This window comes from Mirounga angustirostris, unplaced genomic scaffold, assembly GCF_029215605.1.
Source record: "Mirounga angustirostris isolate CCGP_5_RB_7025 unplaced genomic scaffold, mMirAng1.0.hap1 SCAF_2, whole genome shotgun sequence".
In the NCBI taxonomy this organism is placed as follows: Eukaryota; Metazoa; Chordata; class Mammalia; order Carnivora; family Phocidae; genus Mirounga; species Mirounga angustirostris.
The window spans coordinates 153,029,599-153,051,490 of NW_026991710.1; the positions used below are offsets into that span (position 1 = coordinate 153,029,599).

Sequence of the window (21,892 nt, forward strand, 5' to 3'; positions counted from 1 at the left end):
CACTTAAGTATATGAAAAGAGGAAAAAAGCATTTCTTGTGAAATACAAATGCTTTTCAATACATAGAAGCAAAAAGTCATTGAAAAGTAAATGAAACATTATTGGTAAATTTACCCTGTTCATCAGGATTTGTTTGCATTTTGTAGCTACCGTGATTTAACATTACAGCTTCTTTTAATATTTAATACTTCAAATTTCAATCTAGCACCATAGAGTTCATTCTGGTCTTTTCGTTTTTCATATCTGCACCTCCCTTCTCTGACAAGGAGAAACCTGGCTCTCATGTTTATTTATACAAATTATATATGTACATATAATATATAATCAAAACTATATATGTACATATATAACTTGTATAAAAATTGTATACTATATAATATGCACATATATATAAACAGTATATATTTACTTACAAATTCTGAAAGTAATCTCAAAATTGCTAACCCATTTCATCATTAAAACAAATCTGCAGGGATGCCTGGGTGGCTCAGTTGGTTCAGTGGCTGCCTTTGGCTCAGGTCCTGATCTCAGGGTCCTGGGATCAAACTCTACGTTGGGCTCCCTGCTCAGAGGGGAGTCTGCTTCTCCCTCTACCCCTCCCCCTTGCTTGTGTGTTTGTGTGTGCGTGCGTGCTCTCTCTCTCAAAAAATAAAATATTTTTTTAAAAAGATTATTTATTTATTTATTTATTTGAGAGAGAGAGAACACAGCAGGGAGGAGGGGCAGAGGGAGAGGGAGAGGCAGACTCCCCACTGAGCAGGGAGCCTGACGCAGGGCTCGATTCCAGGACCCCGGGATCATGACCTGAGCAAAAGACACTTAACTGACTGAGCCACCCAGGCATCCCTCATTTATGACTTTAAAATATTGGGAATAACTTAAATTTTCCTACATGGAGAGTATCTGTTAAATAAACTATGTATGGTGCATTCACACGATGGAGTATTAGGCAACTATAAAAATGAGGACGAACTCTATGAACTGGTAAGGAGTGAAAGGGTAAGTTGTTAAGTGAGAAAAGCAAATGTCAAGGGAGCACCTACAGTATGCCACCCATAGTACAGAAAGAAGAGAAAGTAAAAAAATATACATGTGCATCTGTATACACATATGTACCTGTTAATCCACATATGTATGCGCATGTACAGGATAAACGAGAAATAAAGGAAACAAATTTTGAAAGGTTTTAAAATGTTTTAATATATCTGCCATGTTTTCAGAATATATTTCAACAGATTAACATCAAGGCAGCCTAAGAGGGGGAGCCATACTGTGTGGGTTCAAATCCAGACTCCCACACTTCTAGTTTTGTGATCCTGGGGAGTTCCTTAACTTCTCTGTGCCTTGGTTTCTGCACCTATAAAATGGCAATAATGGTAACACCTAACTCACACGATCCCTGTGGAGTAATCCTCATGTATGTGACATGATTATGATAGTACCTGACATATAGTAAGTAAGCACTTCTTTTGTAGGATGGTTTCTTAAATTATATGATTTGGCTAATAAAAGAAAGGGTCATCCCAGAAAGTCTGATGACTTGGGGACATTGAGATTACATGTGTATCTTTGGGACTATTGGAGTCCCTTCGGAGGTGAGATGAGAGTGATATCCCTCATTAGGCAAGACTCAAGCTCTTGGAGGGTGCAGACCATGCCTTACTCATTTTTATATCACGACTGACCAACTTTGCAATACTCACTAACTGATTTTGAGAGAAGTGTAGCCTTTCAATTCATGAACTTTTTTTTTTTTTAAGATTTTATTTATTTATTTGACAGAGAGAGAGACAGTGAGAGAGGGAACACAAGCAGGGGGAGTGGGAGAGGGAGAAGCAGGCTTCCCCGCAGAGCAGGGAGCCCGATGTGGGGCTCGATCCCAGGACCCTGGGACCATGACCTGAGCCGAAGGCAGACACTTAACCCACTGAACCACCCAGGCGCCCCTTCATGAACTTTAAATTCATCTGGTTGTATCAGAAAAAGTCTAATTAGTTTGCTTATAATTTAGAAGATACTGGGCAGAAAAAAAACAAGGTACAAAACAGAGCAGAAAAGAAATACTACCATTTATATTAAAATAGGTGGAGAAGAAAATATATATATATATTCATAAAATATCTATACATAAAATATCTCTGGAATACACACAAGAAACTGATATGTATCGTTTGCCTTCAAGGAGGAGAATGGCAAGTTAGAGACAAGGATAGATAGACAAATTTCACTGTACATCCTTTTGAACTCTTGAATTTTGACTCATCGTGAATGTATTGACTATGTATTGATCAATGTATCCCTGAAGATAGTATTTAAGAATTTGTATGTGGCCTTGGTCTGAACTATGGTGGTAAATAAGAAAGAGGCAAACTTAGATACCCAGGCATATGAATAGTACATTAACACGAGATAAAGTGATAATGTCTTGAGTTTTCTGTGACCTCAAATACTGTTTGTGAAAGGCAATAATTACATTAAATGTTAATGTACTGAACACCCAATCAAAAGGTAGAGATTATCAGAATGGGTAAGAAGGCAAAACCCAAATGTACACTTTTTACAAGAGATACACCTTAAATTTAAAGACACAAATAGATTTAAAAATGAAGTGATGGAAAAAGATGTACCATGCAAAGAAAAAACATGAGGAGGCTAGAATGACCATTAATTTCAAATAAAACAGACATCAAGACAAAGAGTATTACCAAAGATAAAGAGGGACACTTCATAATGATACAGGGATTAACTAAGCAGAGAGATATAAAAATTACAAATGCATATGTACCTAATTACAAAGCCTCAAAATACATAAGACAAAAATTGACAGCTTTAAAGAGATAAATAGACAATTCCACAAACACATTTTTTTAAGTGCATGTGCTACATTCACCAAGATAGACCAGATGCTTGGACTCTTCAAAGAGTCAGTGCCATGGGGGAAAAAAAGAAGTGGGGAAAATATTCTAGACATAAGAGACATAACAACCAAATGCAGTGTGAATCTAGATAGGATTCTGATTTTTAAAAGAAGACTATAGAAGGCATTCTTGGGACAATTGCAGAAATTTGAATATGACCTGAATATTAAATGATATTAAAGAACTACCATTCATTTTCCAAAGTATGATGATACTAATGTGGTTAGGGAGGCAAATGTCTTTATCTTAGGAGATGAGTGTTGAAGTATTTAGGGGTGAAGTGTCTGCAATTTATTTTCCTATGGTGTGGCAAAAATACATATATACATATATATGTGGCATGTGCATGTATATATATGTATCTATGTATATATAGTGAGAAAGCAAAAATAGCAAAATGTTACTAATTGTTGAATCTAGTTGGAGAGTTTATGGGTAATCACTGTGCTATTCTTTCTTTCTTTTTTTTTTTTAAAGATTTTGTTTATTTATTTGACAGAGACAGCGAGAGAGGGAACACAAGCAGGGGGAGTGGGAGAGGGAGAAGCAGGCTTCCCACTGAGCAGGGGAGCCTGATGCGGGGTTTGATCCCAGGACTCTGGGATCATGACCTGACCTGAGCCAAAGGCAGATGCTTAATGACTGAGCCACCCAGGCGCCCTGTGCTATTCTTTCAACTGTTTTGTATGTTGAAACTTCTTAATTAAAAGTTGGGGGAAATTTTTACAAATTAAGCAATAAGAAATATTTGGGAAAGCTGATCTTTTTTTTTTTAAAGATTTTATTTATTTATTTGACAGAGAGAGACACAGCGAGAGAGGGAACACAAGCAGGGGGAGAGGGAGAGGGAGAAGCAGGCCTCCCGCGGAGCAGGGAGCCTGATGCGGGGCTCGATCCCAGGACCCTGGGATCATGACCTGAGCCAAAGGCAGACGCTTAACGACTGAGCCACCCAGGCGCCCCAGGAAAGCTGATCTTTTTAAATAAAATTTTTTATGGGGTGTCTGGTGACTCAGTTGGTTAAGCATTCTGACTCTTTATTTTGGCTTGGGTCATGGTTTCCGCATCGGGCTCTGGGCTCAGCATTGAGTCAGCTTAAGATTCTCTCTCTCCCCCTGCCCTTCCCCCTGCTCTCGCTCACTCTCTTGCTTTCTCTGTCTCTCAAAATAAATAAAATCTTTAAACAAACAAATAAATAAAGTTTTTATAGTGGAAATTCAAATATATAAGAGTAGAGAGAATACAACTGCTTGTAACCATCAGCTAGCATTAACGGTTTTGAACTCATTAACTTATCCCTCACCCACTCTGGCCTTCCCCCAAGTCACTTGGGAGACAAATATAAATGTCATATTATTTCATTCATACATATTTCAATCAATGCCTATCCTTAAAAGATAAACGCTTTCTAAGAATCATAGTATGATATATATATCACATCTAAATCAATGGATGATTTCATAATATAATCAATCAAATATCAAGTCAGTTTTGAGGTATCTTTGAACGTCTCATAAATGATATTTTTAAACATTTGGTTTATTTAATCAAGTTCCAAACAAGGTCAGGGCGGGTTGTATTTAGTCCATGTGTCACTTAAGTCTTTTTTGGATCTAGAGGTGCCTGGGTGGCTCAGTCGGTTGATCATCTGCCTTCCGCTCAGGTCATGATCCGGGGTCATGGGATGGAGTCCTGCATCAGGCTCCCTACTCAGTGTGGAGTCTGCTTCTCCCTCTCCCTCCTGCTGTGCTCTCTCTATCAAATAAATACATAAAATCTTTTTTAAAAAAGTATTTTTTGGATCTATAGGCCAAAGTCAAATATATAAAGCAAAGTGTATTTGGAGAATTCTAGCTTCTGCTCCTACCCCTCCATACTGTTCTTTGTTCTTGATTGGGTTGCAATGTGAAGCCTACTCATAGGTAACCGTTTTTCAAGATGTTATGGTAGAGGCCTCTGTCCTTTTTTTTTCCCCCTTGCAATTTGTTTGTTATAGAAATCAGGTCATGGGCGCCTGGGTGGCTCAGTTGGTTAAGCGACTGCCTTCGGCTCAGGTCATGATCCTGGAGTCCCGGGATCGAGTCCCGCATCGGGCTCCCTGCTCGGCAGGGAGTCTGCTTTGCCCTCTGACCCTATCCTCTCTCATGTGTTCTCTCTCATTCTCTCTCTCTCAAAATAAATAAATAAAATCTTAAAAAAAAAAAAAAATCAGGTCATTTATCCTGTAGAGCTTCTCACATTCTGAATTTTGCTGATTGCACTCCCAACATGCAGCCTAACATGTTCTCTGTCTCCTGTACTTGGCCATACTGGTGGTCCAATCCAGAGGCTTGAGTATATCAGATCATGTACTTCCATCACGAGGCACGTGATTTCTGGTTGTCTCCCTTTTTTGTGATGTTAGTGGCTATTGAGGACCATGGCCTAGATCCATTACTACAGGCAAACTTTTTTGGAGAACACCAGACAAAAATACGTTAGGCTTTACAGGACATGTCTCTGTCGCAACTGCTCAACTCTCCCATTGTAGCCTGAAAATAGTCAAAGACAATAAGCAAACAATACTCATGACGATGTCCCAGTTTAGCTTTATTTACAAAGACAATTGGGCCAACTCGGCCTCTGGGCTATATAGTTTGCTGATCCCTACTTTATCCAACTATATATGATAGTTTTAGAAAATAAATACTAATACTAATTCAAACAATAGGATTACTAAAAACGGCTTAAGATTTCTTTGCCTGTGTTTTTGTCCTTAAGGATAGATTCTACTAAGGATATTCAGACAAATTACTGTGTTTAAAGTCCCATGAGATAATCCCTCCATGTGTAGTAATACCACCAGCTTCAGAGACAAGATTGTTTCTTTCATTTTGTTCTTAGATTTTAGGGATTTTCTTCCTTTGTCTTATTTTATAATTTTGAGAAAAATTGAGCAGGTTCCAAAGTCAAATATATAAAGCAAAGTGTATTTGGAGAATTCTAGCTTCTGCTCCCACCCCTCCGTACTGTTCTTTGTTCTTGATTGGGTCGCAATGTGAAGCCTACTCATAGGTAACCGTTTTTCAAGATGTTATGGTATAGTCCTTCCATTTAACAAAATTTTAAGCAAACACACACATCTGTTTCTGAAATAAATGGTAGCACACAACACATACCATTTTATTCACCTTTCTTTTTTTCATATAACAATAATATCCTGGAGATCACCCCCCAGTTGGATGTAATAATACCCAGCTTTCCTTTTTACAGCTCGTAGTGCTGCACTGTGTGGATGGGCCGGAGTTGATTTAGCCAGTTCTCTAGTGATCTACATTTGGCTCATTTCCAGTTGAGTGAAAACAATCATTTAAAATCACAGGAACAACCAAGTCCAACAGACAAATAGCTATGCAAATTTAAAATGATTGTTTGTAATGTTCCAACGATTTCTAATTTACAGAAGGAGGAAAAGACATGAAATGAACCCAGATTTCAGTCGACAATCACATGATAAGAAAAATAAATTGCAGGACAGATCTAAGCTAAGGAAAACACAGTCACTGGTAAGTATTGCTTATAAAAGCTTCTGCACCGTAACGTTTATGAAAATTGCTAGATCGCTAATCCTATTTGTGAAATGAAATTTTTTTTTTTTTTAATCAGAATCATCAAGTGGTGGTTTAAATTCTGGTCTCTGATGGACAAGCTGTGTGACCTTGAAGGCAGCCTTTATTTAAAAAAAATTTTTTTTTATTTAAGTATAGTTGACACACAGTGTTACGTTAATTTCAGGTGTACAACATCATGATTCCACATTTCTAGACGTTATGCTGTGCTCACCACAAGTGTAGCTCCCATCTGTCACCACACAACACTATAATATCAGTACTATATTCCCTATGTGCTACCTTTTATTCCCATGAGACTCTAAGTCTCTATTTCCTCATCTGTTAAAAAAAACAACTGGATGAACTGAAGTGTATGAATCCGCTGTGAAAAGTATACAATATAAAGGGAACATTGTTATCAGGGGTTCTTTCTTCTGCTGTGAGTCTTTTGGGGTGGGGGGAGGATGGGCTATAGAAATGTCTTTATTTTATTTTATTTTTTTAAGATTTTATTTATTTGTGAGAGAGAGAATGAGAGACAGCGAACATGAGAGGAAGGAGAGTCAGAGGGAGAAGCAGACTCCCCGCTGAGCAGGTAGCCTGATGCAGGACTCGATCCTGGGACTCCAGGATCATGACCTGAGCCGAAGGCAGTTGCTTAACCAACTGAGCCACCCAGGCGCCCCTAGAAATGTCTTTTTTTTTTTTTTTTAAAGATTTTATTTAGTTATTTGACAGAGAGAGACAGCAAGAGCAGGAACACAAGCAGGGGGAGTGGGAGAGGGAGAAGCAGGCTTCCCGCCGAGCAAGGAGCCCGATGTGGGACTTGATCCCAGGACCCTGGGATCATGACCTGAGCCGAAGGCAGATGCTTAACGACTGAGCCACCCAGGCGCCCTAGAAATGTCTTTATATAAATTACTTACCTATGGGGCACCTGGGTGGCTCGGTGGATTGAGCGTCTGCCTTCCGCTCAGGTCATGATCCCGGGGTCCTGGCTCCCTGCTCAGCGGGGAGTCTGCTTCTCCCTCTCCCTCCCCCTGCTAGTGTTTTCTTTCTCTCGCACTCACTATCTCTCTCAAATAAATAAATATCTTTAAAAAAAAAAAAGAAATTACTTACCTATAGAGTGAAGTTTCCACCTACCTAAGAAAAGGTGTACTTTCCATAGCTTTCCTGCAACCAGTGGAGCATGATTATAAAAGTACATTTCAAGTAACTTCAGAAAAAATGAATGAGGAACTTTTCTTTCCCTAATTAAAAAATAGCTAATTGACTACCTAATAAAGTCAGTGATTATGACTAGGGAGCGTTATTATTTCATAGCAGAGTTTCCCAAATTGTGGTTCTGTACCCCCAATGGATCCCTCTCAGCACATAGGAGAGTCTTTGGAGCAAAGTAGAAGGGAATAAGGGTGGAATAGAAAGTTTGTTTTAGTAGTAAAAATCTAGAAAGAAGCTGAGGATACACATTTAAGGAAAATTAATATAAAATGGATGTCAATTGGGAGAGGAATAAGTATTGCTCATGAATAAATCACTTTTATAGCTCAGCTTTAAAGCTCTATTACTTTCTGTTTCAATGTATTTTCAAGTGTTATATTTCAAAAAAAAAAAGCTTTTTTAAAATGAGCTTTTTTAAAAATAGGGCAGTCTGTATTCTGAGGGGCCAATTTTGTTGGACTGGATGAGGCTTATCACAGACATATGTACAGATGCCCAAGGGAATGGAGAAGCTTAAAGCAGAGCAGTAAAATTGTCGGTGAAAACCATTAATTGAGAAAAATAACTTCATGAGGCTTATCACAAAGGCCATTTAGGCATGCTTCTGCCTGGTTTCCCAGCCTCTTCTAGGCCAGGAGTAGCAGAGAAATCTGGGGGAGAGCCGGGAATTTAAAGGACGATAAAAGTTGATGGTTGATGTATGCTTACAAATTATCAGCCCAGTCAAACATTTCTCTGGCTGAAAACACAAAACAAAATCAAAGGCTAAACAGAAGCCTTCCCCAAGGGCTTTTGACATGAACCATCTGTCACACACTTAGAAGGGCTTGCTTAAGTTAAAAAATTCACTATATTTCTAAACTTAAAAAGTTGTGCTCATTAAGGCTGGAAGGGAAACTGGGGCAAATTAAACAATGATGGAGAACAATGAAGCCATTAATAAAATGCAGTGTGCACTTGGATTGATCTACTTGTATTGTTTATGTAAATATACTAATTATCATCACTGTTTATGCTTAGCGGTTTTGATCAGGAACATAAGGCATAATCGAACCCTCCAGAATTGTGCTAAGATCTTTCTGTTGGTAATGACGCCTGGGACAAGCCTGGCCGTGTTGGGCCTCGAGGCTGTGAGTGGCTCAGGCCCAGTCTTCACACGGTGCCAGTTTGCCCCCACCATGGGCCACGCAGCTCAGAGGAAATAAGCAACCTCCTCAGAGATGCAAGGCGGTGGTGAAAACTTGGAAATGGTGGATGTGGGACCTGAGAGAAGAAGATATGGGTTTTGAGGAAATGCAATGTGGGGACAGAAGGAGAGAAGGCAGTAAAACTCTGAGAATTGCCACTGTAGAGAGAGGGTGGTGGACACAGCCCGGTACAGTTGCAATGGAGAGAACCCTGTGTTCGTTTGATGGAAAGTTCTCACATCGTTTAGATAGCTGTACGCAGGAAGGTTTCAGGAGGAACTAGGGAAACAGGTGAGCAGGCAGAACTCAGGGGAACACATGATAGAGGTGAGGATAAGAAGGACAGACGGACAAAGTTGCCCAGAGGTCCCTGAGACCTGAACACTGAGTATTCCTTGCCCCTGTAAGCAGAAAATATTTGGAGAAGGCAGAGCTTCATGAAATGGAAAGGTTGGAACAGAAAAAAGCATGGAGAAGTACAGAGACTATCCCTTGAGCCATCTCCTTCTTCACTTTTTGCCTACCGTGACTTACAGCTTTCAAATACAAGCGACACCTCCAAAAAGAGAAACCTGCTTAGGGAAACAGTTTCGAAGCCAAACAGTGAGCTTGTGATGTTTTCTATTATTTAATAGGCTTGAGTTTTCAAGACCCACCCCTTAAAATTGTACCTGGTTGCCTCCGAAGGCTTTCAGTTCTAAAGCTGCCTCTTTACAACTGCTTCATTTACCCACCTTTGGTGGAATCACTGATAGAATAAAGCCTAGATCTGATTACTAATGCTTTCCGATTTTGAAGACCGTTTATTAAAATCAGATAAATATCAAGAAATGTCTATTACACTTAGTTATGATAATAAAATTCCATACAGAACAAAGCAATTAAAAAATAGAAACACTACCACAGTATAGCAAGTACTACTATCTTAATCAAACTCAGGAATTTTCCCAATGTGTATAAAGACGTGGGGAAAAAATTGTTTGTTTTTTTTTAAATATTAACAGCTGGACCTGCAATGCCTGTTTGGGAAGGGGAAGGAGGGAGCTGTCTCCTGCGGGCGGGGGGGGGGGGGGGAGGATGGCGCTGGGGAAGCCTCCTTGATGAGCTTGTGAGGAGGGATGCCACCTTGAGCACTTGGATTCTATAGGCACCTGGACTTCAGAGGTGGGGAAAACCTGCTCTGCAGGAGATTAGAGGAAGTTTGTTGTTTCTGCTCCTGCGTAGGGTGGGGGGGGTGGGAAGGAGAGAGAGAGCCAGCCAGGTGGAGAGAAGCTCAGACAGGTAGGGGAGCAGGGTCAGTTCCATTCTGATTGAATTTATTTGCTGTTGCTGGGATGTCAACCCCGCCTTCCATCTCTACAGTAAATTCTCAATTTACACATGAAAGCAAGATCTCAGAAGTCTAGAAGACCAGAAAAACAAAAGCTCCTGGGACCATTCACAAAATGGGTAGGCTTTGGACTTCCTGGGACCTGGAGGTAGACTCAGACGACCCCAGCCCACATCTTGTTTCCTGTCATTTTTCCTTTTTTCTTTTTTCTCCTAAGTATAAAAACCTGAAGTACCTTTTATGTCACATTCAACGTTTACTTGGAGACTAGAAGTCGTCACTTTCTAGGTTCTGATTTGGCCACGGATTTCAAAAAGCTTGCTGTTTCAGAGCATTCACCTAAATACAAGTAACACAAGCCTCGAATAGCCTTATTCTAATTGCTTTAGATAAGACCTTATCTTTTTCTGTGCTCTGCTATTCCAGCTTCTGCACTTACCTTCTTCAACACTTTCCAAGATAACTTGATTCTTAGTGTTCTGTTTTTTAAAATGCTTCTGCAAGCTTTCTCACCTTTTTCTTTTTTCCCTCTCTGAGTCCAAAGAGGAGGAAAAAAGAGTATGCTCTAAAGTGATACCTGATTCTTGTCATGGAAAGAACAATGGCTTAAGAATCAGGAAACCCAGAGTTCTGGCCTCTGCTCTACAGTTAACTAGCAGTCACTCAGCCTGTGAGTTTTCATTTTCCCATTTATGAAATGAGAGTTTGGATTCCAACATCTTTAGAGTCCATTCCAGGCTACAGTCTGGAGCTATGGGACCCCGCAGTCCCCTACACGTCCTCTCCCTGCTCTCTTCTGATCCATGAGCGACACAGCTGCAGCTAAAGTGACTTTACGTAGAACGCCAGAAAGAATCCATCACACTCATGAGTTCCTATGATCAACCAATCAAAACTGGTTTCTATCTCCTATCTTCTTCTTGGAGCTTTAGAAAATACAGTTGATTCTAACAGAAGTGTTTACGAAACAAATGTATGTCGTGTTTTTCCTGTGGGCGGTCTTTAATAGATTTCTTTCAAATTCTGGTGACTTCCCCAGGTATTTGTTTTCTAACGTCTATTTGGTTTGGATGTGCAGAACTAGAAATCTCTGTGGGAGATTTTTTAATCATTTAGCTCAAGCAGTGAAATTCCTGAGACTTCCATTTGGAATGCAGAGTAAGAAAGAACATGGACTTTGCCCTCCGACAGACTTGAGCTCTTTTAACGAAATGGTGTGACTGGATAAGTACTAAACCTTTCTGAGCCTCCATTTCTTCATCTGTAAAATGGGAATAATGATAACTCCCTTGCAGGATTGTGATTTGGGCCATTTATTAACCCCTGGGAGGTTCTGTCTCCTCGTCTATGAAATGGAGTTAGGAATGACACTAACCTCACAGGGTTGGGAGGGGGGATGGAAAGCATTTAGGTTAATGCCTGGCTCAAAGAAGCTTTTGGTAAATAGTAGCTAGTATGGGTAATAGCAGTAAGCAAGATCAAAATCCCACCAGATCAGCACCGGAGGCTGCAGGAGAGAGAGAAGGTAAGAAGCTGCAGAGGGAAGGGTCAGCCAGGCAGCCAGGGGGCCTTGGCAGGAGGCTCCAGCCTATGGAATAAGCTTCTCCTTCCTGCTTTTACTTTTGCTTCCTCTCGGCTATTTTTATCTTTGTCTTTTCTTTCTCTCCTGGTTTCCACTATATGGAAAATGGTTGCATCCGTAGCTGTATATTGAAATGTGAACCACGTATTTTTTTTTCCCCTGCGTGGTCTCTGTGCACTCTTGTGCCTGCACATAGTTCATGCATTCACTCCTCATCTTTGTTAGGTTTTTTATTCCACACTCAGGCTGGACAGTGAGCATGTGCTGAACTCAGTGCTGTGACTTCTGTGAGGTATGCACTCCACTGCTTGCTAATTACAGTATTGGTTGGTGTTACTTTTTGATACCTAAGAGAATAAAGGGCCTGCTTGCTAAGAATCCTGGGGGCAAAGTGAACTCTCAGGCAGGACCACTACTTAGAGTGTTTGCATTTATCCTTTGCCTCTAAGAGAGCATAGTTTTCTTGTTCTGTCTTGTTATCTCTTGTTGTATGATGCTATGCATAATAAATTACCCTGGCATTTCCAACAGGAGTGACTCGATCTGCTTCTCTTTTGCTGAATATTTAGATGGCGGCAAAATGGCTACCTGCTTTTAAGAGTTACATACAAAATATTTGACACAGATTGGCTTCTCTTTGGGATCTACCAGAAGAGAAGAACCGTGTTTGTGAGTTTTGTAATATTATTAGTCATATACATATTAGTTATGACAGATAGTTAATCACTGCTACTACTGGGGTTTTAAATATATATATATATGTGGGTCACCTGGCTGGCTCAGTCGGTAGAGCATGTGATTCTTGATCTCAGGGTTATGAGTTCAAGCCCTGCCTTGGGCCTAGGGCTTGCTAAATAAATAAATAAATAAATAAATAGGTGTATGTATAACATTTAGTAATATAGTACTTCACACCAAACTACAGTAGAAGACAATTTTCTAAGACATGGCTGTTTTGCAATTCAAGTTCACTATCATTGCTAACAAATAACCATTCGAACTTTATGGCCTATGCGCATTTTGCAACACATCCCTACATTACTTCACTTGGGAGGCCGAATGGTGCCATTACATAGTCTTGGATTGAAATTTCCAAACCCTGCCTAGGGTTGCTTAGCCTTCCTCCACAGCTCACAGCTTGACTCCAAGGTTACTTAAAAGATAAACCAAGAGCAAAGATAGGCCTGTGGCTTCTTTAAAACTCTGTTGATGATTTTTCCCTAACACCTTCCCTCTGTGTCTCACGGAAGCAGAGTGAGCTAGGAGGAAAAGGGAACACCCCGTCCGTAGCGTTGACCAAAGCAGTGTGACCACACAGGTGTGAGCAGCAATCTGGGATCTTAAGCAGAAACGAGGATAGCAGGGATTCTCCTCACAGAATTCCCAGATTGAAAAATCCAGGGAGCAGCTCCATCCTAGAGGTTAAGCAAACACTGAATGGGAGCCAGGATGAGTAGTCATCCGTTTTAGACTTTCTTCCCAGAAGGAAACCCCTCTAGGTGGGCACTCCTCAGAGCCTTTATCCCCACCAGTGACCCTTACTTACTGCTCAGTCCCCATCCTGTGCTGAGGCAATTTATAGGAATGAGTTGAAGCTGTGTTTATATGACTAAAACAAACACTTCTGATCTTATGATATTCAAACACAATATTCCATATTTATACATAATATTACCACATTACTCTTGAACTGAGTGTCCTAAAGTTGAGGGTAGATTTTTAAAAGGGGGGAGGTGGGTAAGATCTCCTATAGAGTAAAGATTGTCACCTTCTTTACCTTTCTTTACCATATCACAGGCTTGAGAAGATTTAATGAAATAGTATCACCTGAGTGGCTCAGTTGGTTAAGCATTCGACTCTTGATCTCAGCTCAGGTCTTGATCTTAGGGTTGTGAGTTCAAGCCCTGTGTTGGGCTCCACGCTGGGCATGGAGCCTACAAATAAATAAATACATACAACATACATACATAAAATTTTAAAAATTAAAAAAAAAATTTTAAAGAAATAATAAATGTATGACACTTAGCACAACGCCCGGCAGTCAGATATTTGCAAGTGGTGGTGGTGGTATTTCTAGAAGAGTGATTGGCACACTTCAGAGGCTATCATTATTGATTACTGTATTTATCTGTTTTCCATATCCACATACTCCTTTACCTAATCAATTCTCTTACATGATCCCTGGGTTTATCCAATGCTGGTGTTTGTATCCGTGATCATTTGCAAATTTTTGCAAATAACGTGAATGGAGAACAAGAAAATAAAATTCAATTGAAGCATGATAGGCACAGGGATATATTCAAGCTGGTATCCATAAGTTGTTCCTGGGTGGGGGTGCCTGGGTTGCTCAGTCGGTTAGGCATCTGCCTTTGGCTCAGGTCATGATCCCGGGGTCCTGGGATCAAGCTCCACACCAGGTTCCTTGCTCAGCGGGGAGCCTGCTTCTCCCTCTCCCTCTGCCTGCCACTCCACCTGCTTGTGCTTTCTCTCTCCCTCTTTCTCTGTCAAATAAATAAATAAAATCTAAAAAAAAAAAAAATTGTTCCTGGGTGATAGCCCTTCTTGGGCCTTAGCCAAATGGCCATCCAGACTGAAGATAGGAATTTTCTACCCCCACTTCAATATCCACTTGCAAAGTGCTTTCAGCCACTGCCCTGAAATGAAAGAGGAGGAATCATTGGTACATCTATTCATTTATCCAACAAGTATTTTACAGGTGCACGAGTGGGCACTAGGGATACAACCATAACAAGATACAGTCCCTGCCTTCCAGGTGCTTACAGGCTGGAGGGGGACAGCTTCCAGCCAAGGAAAGGGTAACTCCTAGGTATCTGGGTTGGGTAGTTGTGTTAATGCTCACACCACCCACCACTGAGACTGGAAATGCAGCAGGATGTGCTAGGTGTGAAGTACCTGTGGGACTACAAGTATATGTATTCAGAAGAGAGCTGAGTTTATGAGCCAAGAGCTCGGGAGAGACAGTGGGGCAAGAGATATAAATCCAGCAATTGAAGACATAGGCACTGATTGCCTAGGACGTGGGCCAAGAACAGAACCCTGGATAATTCTGTTGTATAAAGCATGGCCTTCTATTTCTCTTCTATGTCCTTCCATTTAAAGACATGCTGACAACACTTGGAGATATTATTGGGTAAATATCTCTAGAAAAAGAATAGTAAGGGGGCACCTGGCTGGCTCAGCTGGTAGAACACATGACTGTTGACCTCGGGGTTGTAGGTTCAAGCCCCATGTTGGGTGTAGAGATTACTTAAAATATTTAAAAGAAAAGAAAACAACCAGTGAGAAAAATATATTTGTTTATTTTTAAGATTTTATTTATTTATTTATTTAGAGAGCATGTGAGCAGGGTGAGGGGCAGAGGGAGAGGGAGAGAGAGAGAGAGAGAGAATCTCAAGCAGACTCTACACTGAGCATGGAGCCCAACACGGGGCTCGATCCCACCACCCTGAGATCATGACCTGAGCTGAAATCAAGTCGGATGCTTAACCGACTGAGCCACCCAGGTGCCCCAAGAAAAATATATTTAAATTATAGATGGTCCCTGGGGCGCCTGGGTGGCTCAGTCGTTAAACGTCTGATTCGGCTCAGGTCATGATCCCAGGGTCCTGGGATCGAGCCCCACATCGGGCTCCCTGCTCAGCAGAGAGCCTGCTTCTCCCTCTCCCACTCCCCCTGCTTGTGTTCCCTCTCTCACTGTCTCTCTCTCTGTCAAAATAAATAAATAAAATCTTAAAAAAAAAAAATAAATTATAGATGGTCCCTGGCTTCCAATGGTTTAACTTGTGATTTTTTCAACTTTATGATGGTGCAAAAGCAATACACATTGAGTAGAAACGATACTTTGGGTTTTGGATTTTGATCTTCTCCCGGGCTAGCAATATGCAATCCTACACTCTCTCGCGATGCAGGTCAGTGGCAGCCAGTCAGCCACACAGTCAGGAGGATGAACAACCGATACACTTAACAACCATCTAGTTCTCACTTCCAGTAGTATTCAATACATTACACGAGCTATTCCACACTTTATCATAAAATAGGCTTTGTGTTTGATGACTTTGCCCAACTGTAGGCCAATGTAAGTGTTCTGAGCCATGTTTAAGGTAGGCCAGGCTGATGGGGCGCCTGGGTGGCTCAGTTGGTTAAGCGACTGCCTTCGGCTCGGGTCATGATCCTGGAGTCCCGGGATCGAGTCCCACATCGGGCTCCCTGCTCGGCGGGGAGCCTGCTTCTCCCTCTGACCCTCCCCATCTCGTGCTCTCTCTCTCTGTCTCATTCTCTCTCTCAAATAAATAAATAAAATCTTTAAAAAAAAAAAAAAAAGGTAGGCCAGGCTGAGCTATTAACAGTCGGTAGATTAGGTGTATTAAATGCATTTTTTTGACTTACAGTATTTTCAGTTCATGATGTGTTTATCGGGACACAACCCCATCATAAGTTGAGAAAGATCTGTAGCTGATTCCATCTCTCTTCATGGGAACAGGTTGAGGAAAGGCTATAGCAGATGGACCTGCACATAAGTAAAGATAATTTATAACAACATTGTTTGTAAGAGCAACCCCATCCTCTTGGGATTTTTATGGAGGTTCCATCATGTAGGCACGATCAATTATTAAGTCCATTTCTAGCCCCTCTCCCCTCTCTGGAGGATGGTGAGTGGGGCTGAAAATTCTAAGCTTCTAATCAAGACTTGGTCTTTCTGGTAACCAGCCTCCATCCAGGAGCCCATCCAGAGTCACCTCACCAGAACAAAAGATGCTCCTAAGTGCTCTTATCACTTCAGAAATTACAAGGGTTTGAGCTCTGTGCCAGGAACATGGGACTGAGACCAATATGTGCTTTTCTATTATCTCATATCCAGTGTTGGTATAAAAGAAATTCCTAGTTATTTCAACCAGATTACCAGATGCTTTAGATCTAGATCCAAGACTGTCAGATTTATACCCTTTATGTAACTTCCCCATGTTTTCCCCTTAAATCTTATCTTTTCTCTTGTAATGATGGACATTAAAGCCTTAAAATGAAGAGGGTCTGCACACTTGTTTTCAGAGACAGAAAGAAAGGGTGGATGTAAGGAGACCATCTTCCCAGAGCTGATCTTGGAGGGAAGAAAAACCCAATAGTCTTGGTGACAATTACCAAGGGGGATGGGGGTATGGGGTGAATCCCTGCAACCTGCCTTGGCTAAAAAAAGGAGAGCTTGAGAGGAGCCTGCCTCAGCATGTGAACTTCCCCCCACCACCCAGGGGGACTTAGGGGAAAGGGGTTCCTCAAATGCAGTGATAAATCAGCTTTGCAGAGTAATAGGATTAAATTTGAAACTGTTACAGGTGAGGTGTGACTAGCCCATTCTTGTATCCCAGAGAGCTAGGCCTTTTCTTCATTTAACAGGTATTATTCTATTTTCATTGTTACTAAAATAGCACAAAGGAACACCTCTATTTGTTCTTTTACCTTATGTTGATCTTAGAATAACACCGAAAATGCTTACTGTGCGTTGATCTTCAAACTACACTGGAAGCTTTTTTTTTTTAAGATTTTATTTATTTATTTGAGACAGAGAGAATGAGAGACAGAGAGCATGAGAGGGAGGAGGGTCAGAGGGAGAAGCAGACTCCCCGCCGAGCAGGGAGCCCGATGTGGGACTCGATCCCGGGACTCCAGGATCATGACCTGAGCCGAAGGCAGTCGCTTAACCAACTGAGCCACCCAGGCGCCCCTACACTGGAAGCTTTAAAGGAGGGAAGATTATTTGCTCCCGTTTCTTCCCCTTTTTCCTCTCCAGTTCTAACAACTTGCTACATTTAATCCCAGCTTAGCCTCCTTTTTCCTAGAAAAATCATCAACAAACATGTATAGGCGGGCACCCGTAGATTTACTGAAGTGTAAGATTCCAGCTTTGCTCTCAGGGCATTTGCAGTCTTGCCAGGATTACAGTCAGGAGCAAATACTAATGTCCAAGAACCTATGTTCAATGCAAAGTCAGAGGACTCGGTAATAATGGCTTCAAGAATCCAGCTGAGGCAGAAATCCCTGAGGGTCGGGGCGCCTGGGTGGCTCAGTCAGTTAAGCGTCTGCCTTTGGGTCAGGTCATGATCCTGGAGTCCTGGGATCGAGTCCCACGTTGGGCTCCTTGCTCAGCGTGGAGTCTGTCCTCCCTCTCCCTCTGCCCCTCACCTGGCTTGTGCTCTCTCTCTCTCTCTCTTACTCTCTCTCAAATAAAATATTTTTAAAAATTAAAAAAAAAAAAAGAAAGAAATCCCTGAGGGTCAAGACACTCAAGCTTCTTGGAGAAGATGGACCTTGAAGGACAGGTTAGATTTAGAGAAGGAATAGACCATGCGAGGCTGGTGTAGGGTGTGAGGCAAGACTAGGGGGCATCTTTGTGGAATAATGAGGGACCTGGTTCGCTGGACGAGAGGACAGGAGACAGCAACAATTGGCTGAAGCAGTTTCTGATTCAGTGAAAGTCTCAAGTAGGATTTCCCCAGATTAATAGAAGCCCTGTGTGTGGCGAACATATCCGGCAGAGCATGAGAGGGATGTAACAAAGGATCTGACGGCTGGGACGTGCTGGCTGAATAGGGAGTCGTGGGACTGGGATTGTGTTCAGGGAAGGAGACAGGGTCTGCATATCTGCCCCATCTCCATCTGACTCTCTGCACAGTAGGGGCCAACATAAGAGGGAACTTACCAGAGTCCATCGCTTGTGCTCCCTGCAAGCTCAGCTCGTGTTCTTTCTTTCTCTTGTTCTCTCCATCTCTCCCTCTCCCCTTTCCTGCTCACGGCCAGATGTCCAGGAGAAATCCTTTCTCACTGTGAGTTTTGGTTGGAATGTCAACCTGTGACATTTGTCTTTTTAGAGCAAATGTGTGCATGCGCAGATTAGTAGTGAGTGTAAAATATGGGAACTCTACCAGTACTCACTTGGCCTGGGAGCCTCACATCTCCAGACCTGGCTCTGACACTTTTTTGCTCTGTGGAACTCGGGCTGGCACGTAAACGGCCTGTCCTTCGGTTTTGTTGATTTGTAAAAGGGAGATGCTAATACCTCCCTACCTACCTTGCGGAATTTTCTTGAGGTTCAAATGAAATTATGGTCGTGAGAGCACTTTGGAGACTAACCAGACTGATTCTTAGCTCAGGGTGAAGATTGCATGGGGGTTAGGGGTGGTGAAGTTGGGAAGTCTCAATAAATCCCACCCAGCCCTATGATGTGAGAGAGCTGTTTTGCATCATTAAAATGGGTTTAGTTATATAGCTTCCTCTCTGCTCTTTCGGTGGCTCTCACTGGAATGATGTCTTTTTCCTCCCTAGATATCCCTAAATGCAGAACCCAGCGCCCCTCTCCAAGTTCCCGCTCATCTCGCCTGGTCTCCTCATCGGTGGGCAGGGCTCCCGGCCACCAAAGCAGCCACGAAAATCCTCACGCAACATCTTCAGAGGCCCTCTGGGCTTCAGGCATTACCCAGCCAGGCTCCAGATCCGAAGTCAATTTAAAAATGTGAAAGGATTTTGATAGAAATGACAAGGTGCTCTACACATTGGAGAGTTGGATGTTACTTGGGTCCTCTCTTAGAAACATTCAGCTTGGGTGCCTGGGTGGCTCAGTTGGTTAAGCGACTACCTTTGGCTCAGGTCATGATCCTGGAGTCCCTGGATCGAGTCCCACATCGGGCTCCCTGCTCGGCGGGGAGTCTGCTTCTCCCTCCGACCCTCCCCCCTCTCATGTGCTCTCTCTCTCATTCTCTCTCTCTCAAATAAATAAATAAAATCTTTAAAAAAAAAAAAAAGAAACATTCAGCTTAGGTACCTACTTGGGACAGGGAGTTCTACAGTATTTCAGTCAAAGGTATTCATGGCCTAAGTGCTGACGTAGTTACAAACTTAAGATACAAATATGAGGCTGGATACCATGGGGTTGATAAAGGGACACAGGATAGCAACAGTGGTAATATTGGGTGTGTGGGGCAGGGTCCCAGAAAGATGCAGACAGCACACTCCCAAGGCTACTTGAGCAGTTTAATGATGGGGCTGTTTACCATGGTGTCTCTTTGGCTAGAGCTGCCATCACAAAGTACCACTGTCTTCATCTGTTCCAGCAGCCATAAGCAAAATACCAGAGATGGGTGGCTTTTAAACAACAGGCATTTATTTTCTCACAGCTCTGGTGGCTGGGAACTCTAAGATCAAGATGTTGGCAGGGTTGGTTACTTCCAAGGCCTCTCTCCTTGGCTTGTGGGTGGCCACCTTCTCCTCGTGTCTTCACATGGTCTTCTTTCTGGGTGGGTCTGTGTCCTCATCTCTTCTTATTATAAGGATACAAGTCAGATAAGATTAGGGCCCACCCATATGACCTCATTTAACCTTAATTACCTCCTTGAAGACCCTATCTCCAAAGACAGTCACTGTTTTGAGGTCCTGGGGGTTAAGACTTCAATATAGGAATCTGGGTGGGGCGTTGGGGGGCTGGGACACAATTCAGCCCACAACAACACTGTAGGGAGGGTTAAGAGAATCAAGATGAGATGGTGAAGCACCTAGGAACTAGCAACAGTGGAAGCCTTTGTTATCCTGTGGCATGAAGAGGCAGAAAGGAAAGGGCCTGTTGTTCCTAGAACCCAGTGAGACCTGTAGCCACAGAGAGGGGCTCCCCAACAGGATGTATGCTCGGTGGTGGAGGAACACAGTCACTGTAGATAACAAGGCCTAGCAGGGAAGGAAGAGGGAGAAGCCCTCTCTCTCCCCACCCCTCCACACTCCAACAGCACTTGGTTTTGGTCAGACCCATCCAGAAGTCAGAGAACGAAGACGACTGGGGAGAAACATGGCCAGGAGTGGGTGGGAGGGGTATTATATGAGTGGGACAGTGAGGAATAACCAGCACAATGGGGGCAATGTAAAAATGTCCAAAGAAGGAATTATAATTGATTTTTAAGCAATGTAAATGGGCTTCAAAGAGTCATTGGAAAGCAGAAAAGTTTACCTGGCTGCAAAAATATTAGTCATACCTTCTAAACTAAACCACCTACTCATGTAACCATTTCAAGGTCCCAGAAGTTAACCATTCTAGGATACTTACTTTACCTAAGTAAAGCAGAATGATAGAAAACCAAATGTTTGTCAATCATGTAATGTTGAACACTCATGTTCTTGTATTCCATACTGTAACATACATACACATAGTTGTTTTTGAATGGTTCAAGATGGTGGCCTGGAAGGATGGCCCAGGATACAGTGGTTTGGATGCCCAAATGATTGGTATAGGACAAAACAGAACCAACTTACAATTGATTAGTTTGCACCACCCAAGGTGATACTAACACATGACTCTGAGGCAGAGAATTAAAAAAAAAAACAAAACACCCAGGATGAGACCTGGTGTTCTTCCCATGGGCAGAGCAGATGGCTATCTGTTAAGATTTCCTCTTCCTGAAGGCGGGGCCCTCATGGTCAGCCCTCAGGAGCCAAGGGCAGCTGTGCACCTGGGGTGGCCTACGGCTCCACGATTCTGCCCTGCTTTGCCCCCTGGATTAGGTCAGGATCCAGTCACGCTGTGGGCCAATATTTGAATGGACCGGTCTGGAGTGTGTCCCTGTCTCTTCTGAAATAAACCAGAATCTTCTGGGGCAAGGACATATCAAGAGAAAGAAGGATTCATCTAGTATAAGTGGCTACATCTTGTCTCAACAAGCTGTATTTGGGTTATCTCTTCCTATAAAACAAACCAGCCCCAAACTTGGTCGTTTACAGCAACAGTCTGTTATTCTCATCATAAACCTGCAGCTTGGAGGGGCCTGGGGAAGAGCTTATCTCTGATCCACACATCCGCCTCTGGGTCCTTCCAAGAGAGGGCTGGAAGATCCAATTCCAAGATGGTGTAGGGACATGGCTGGGAAGTGCATGCAAGCCTTTCACTGGGTGTTCAGCCAGGGCTGAGGGCAGGGGTCCCTGTTCCTCTCATTTGGGCTGGGGTTCTTGTAGCATGGGGACTGGGTTCTAAGGATGAGCATCCCAAGAGAGAGACAGGTGGACTCTGAATC

At 42.4% G+C, this 21,892-nt stretch overlaps 1 protein-coding gene across 1 annotated transcript in view; it reads left to right on the forward strand.

Moving 5' to 3' along the window:
- FBXO16 (F-box protein 16) overlaps positions 1-19,605 on the forward strand; it is a 53,540-nt gene extending 33,935 nt beyond the window's left edge. Inside the window, exons 7-8 of the mRNA XM_045879340.3 lie at positions 6,361-6,463; positions 19,167-19,605. Of these exons, the coding sequence (XP_045735296.1) occupies positions 6,361-6,463; positions 19,167-19,349 (286 nt within the window). The 3' untranslated portion in view covers positions 19,350-19,605. The remainder of the gene's footprint in view (positions 1-6,360; positions 6,464-19,166) is intronic.
- Positions 19,606-21,892: the final 2,287 nt, after the last annotated feature.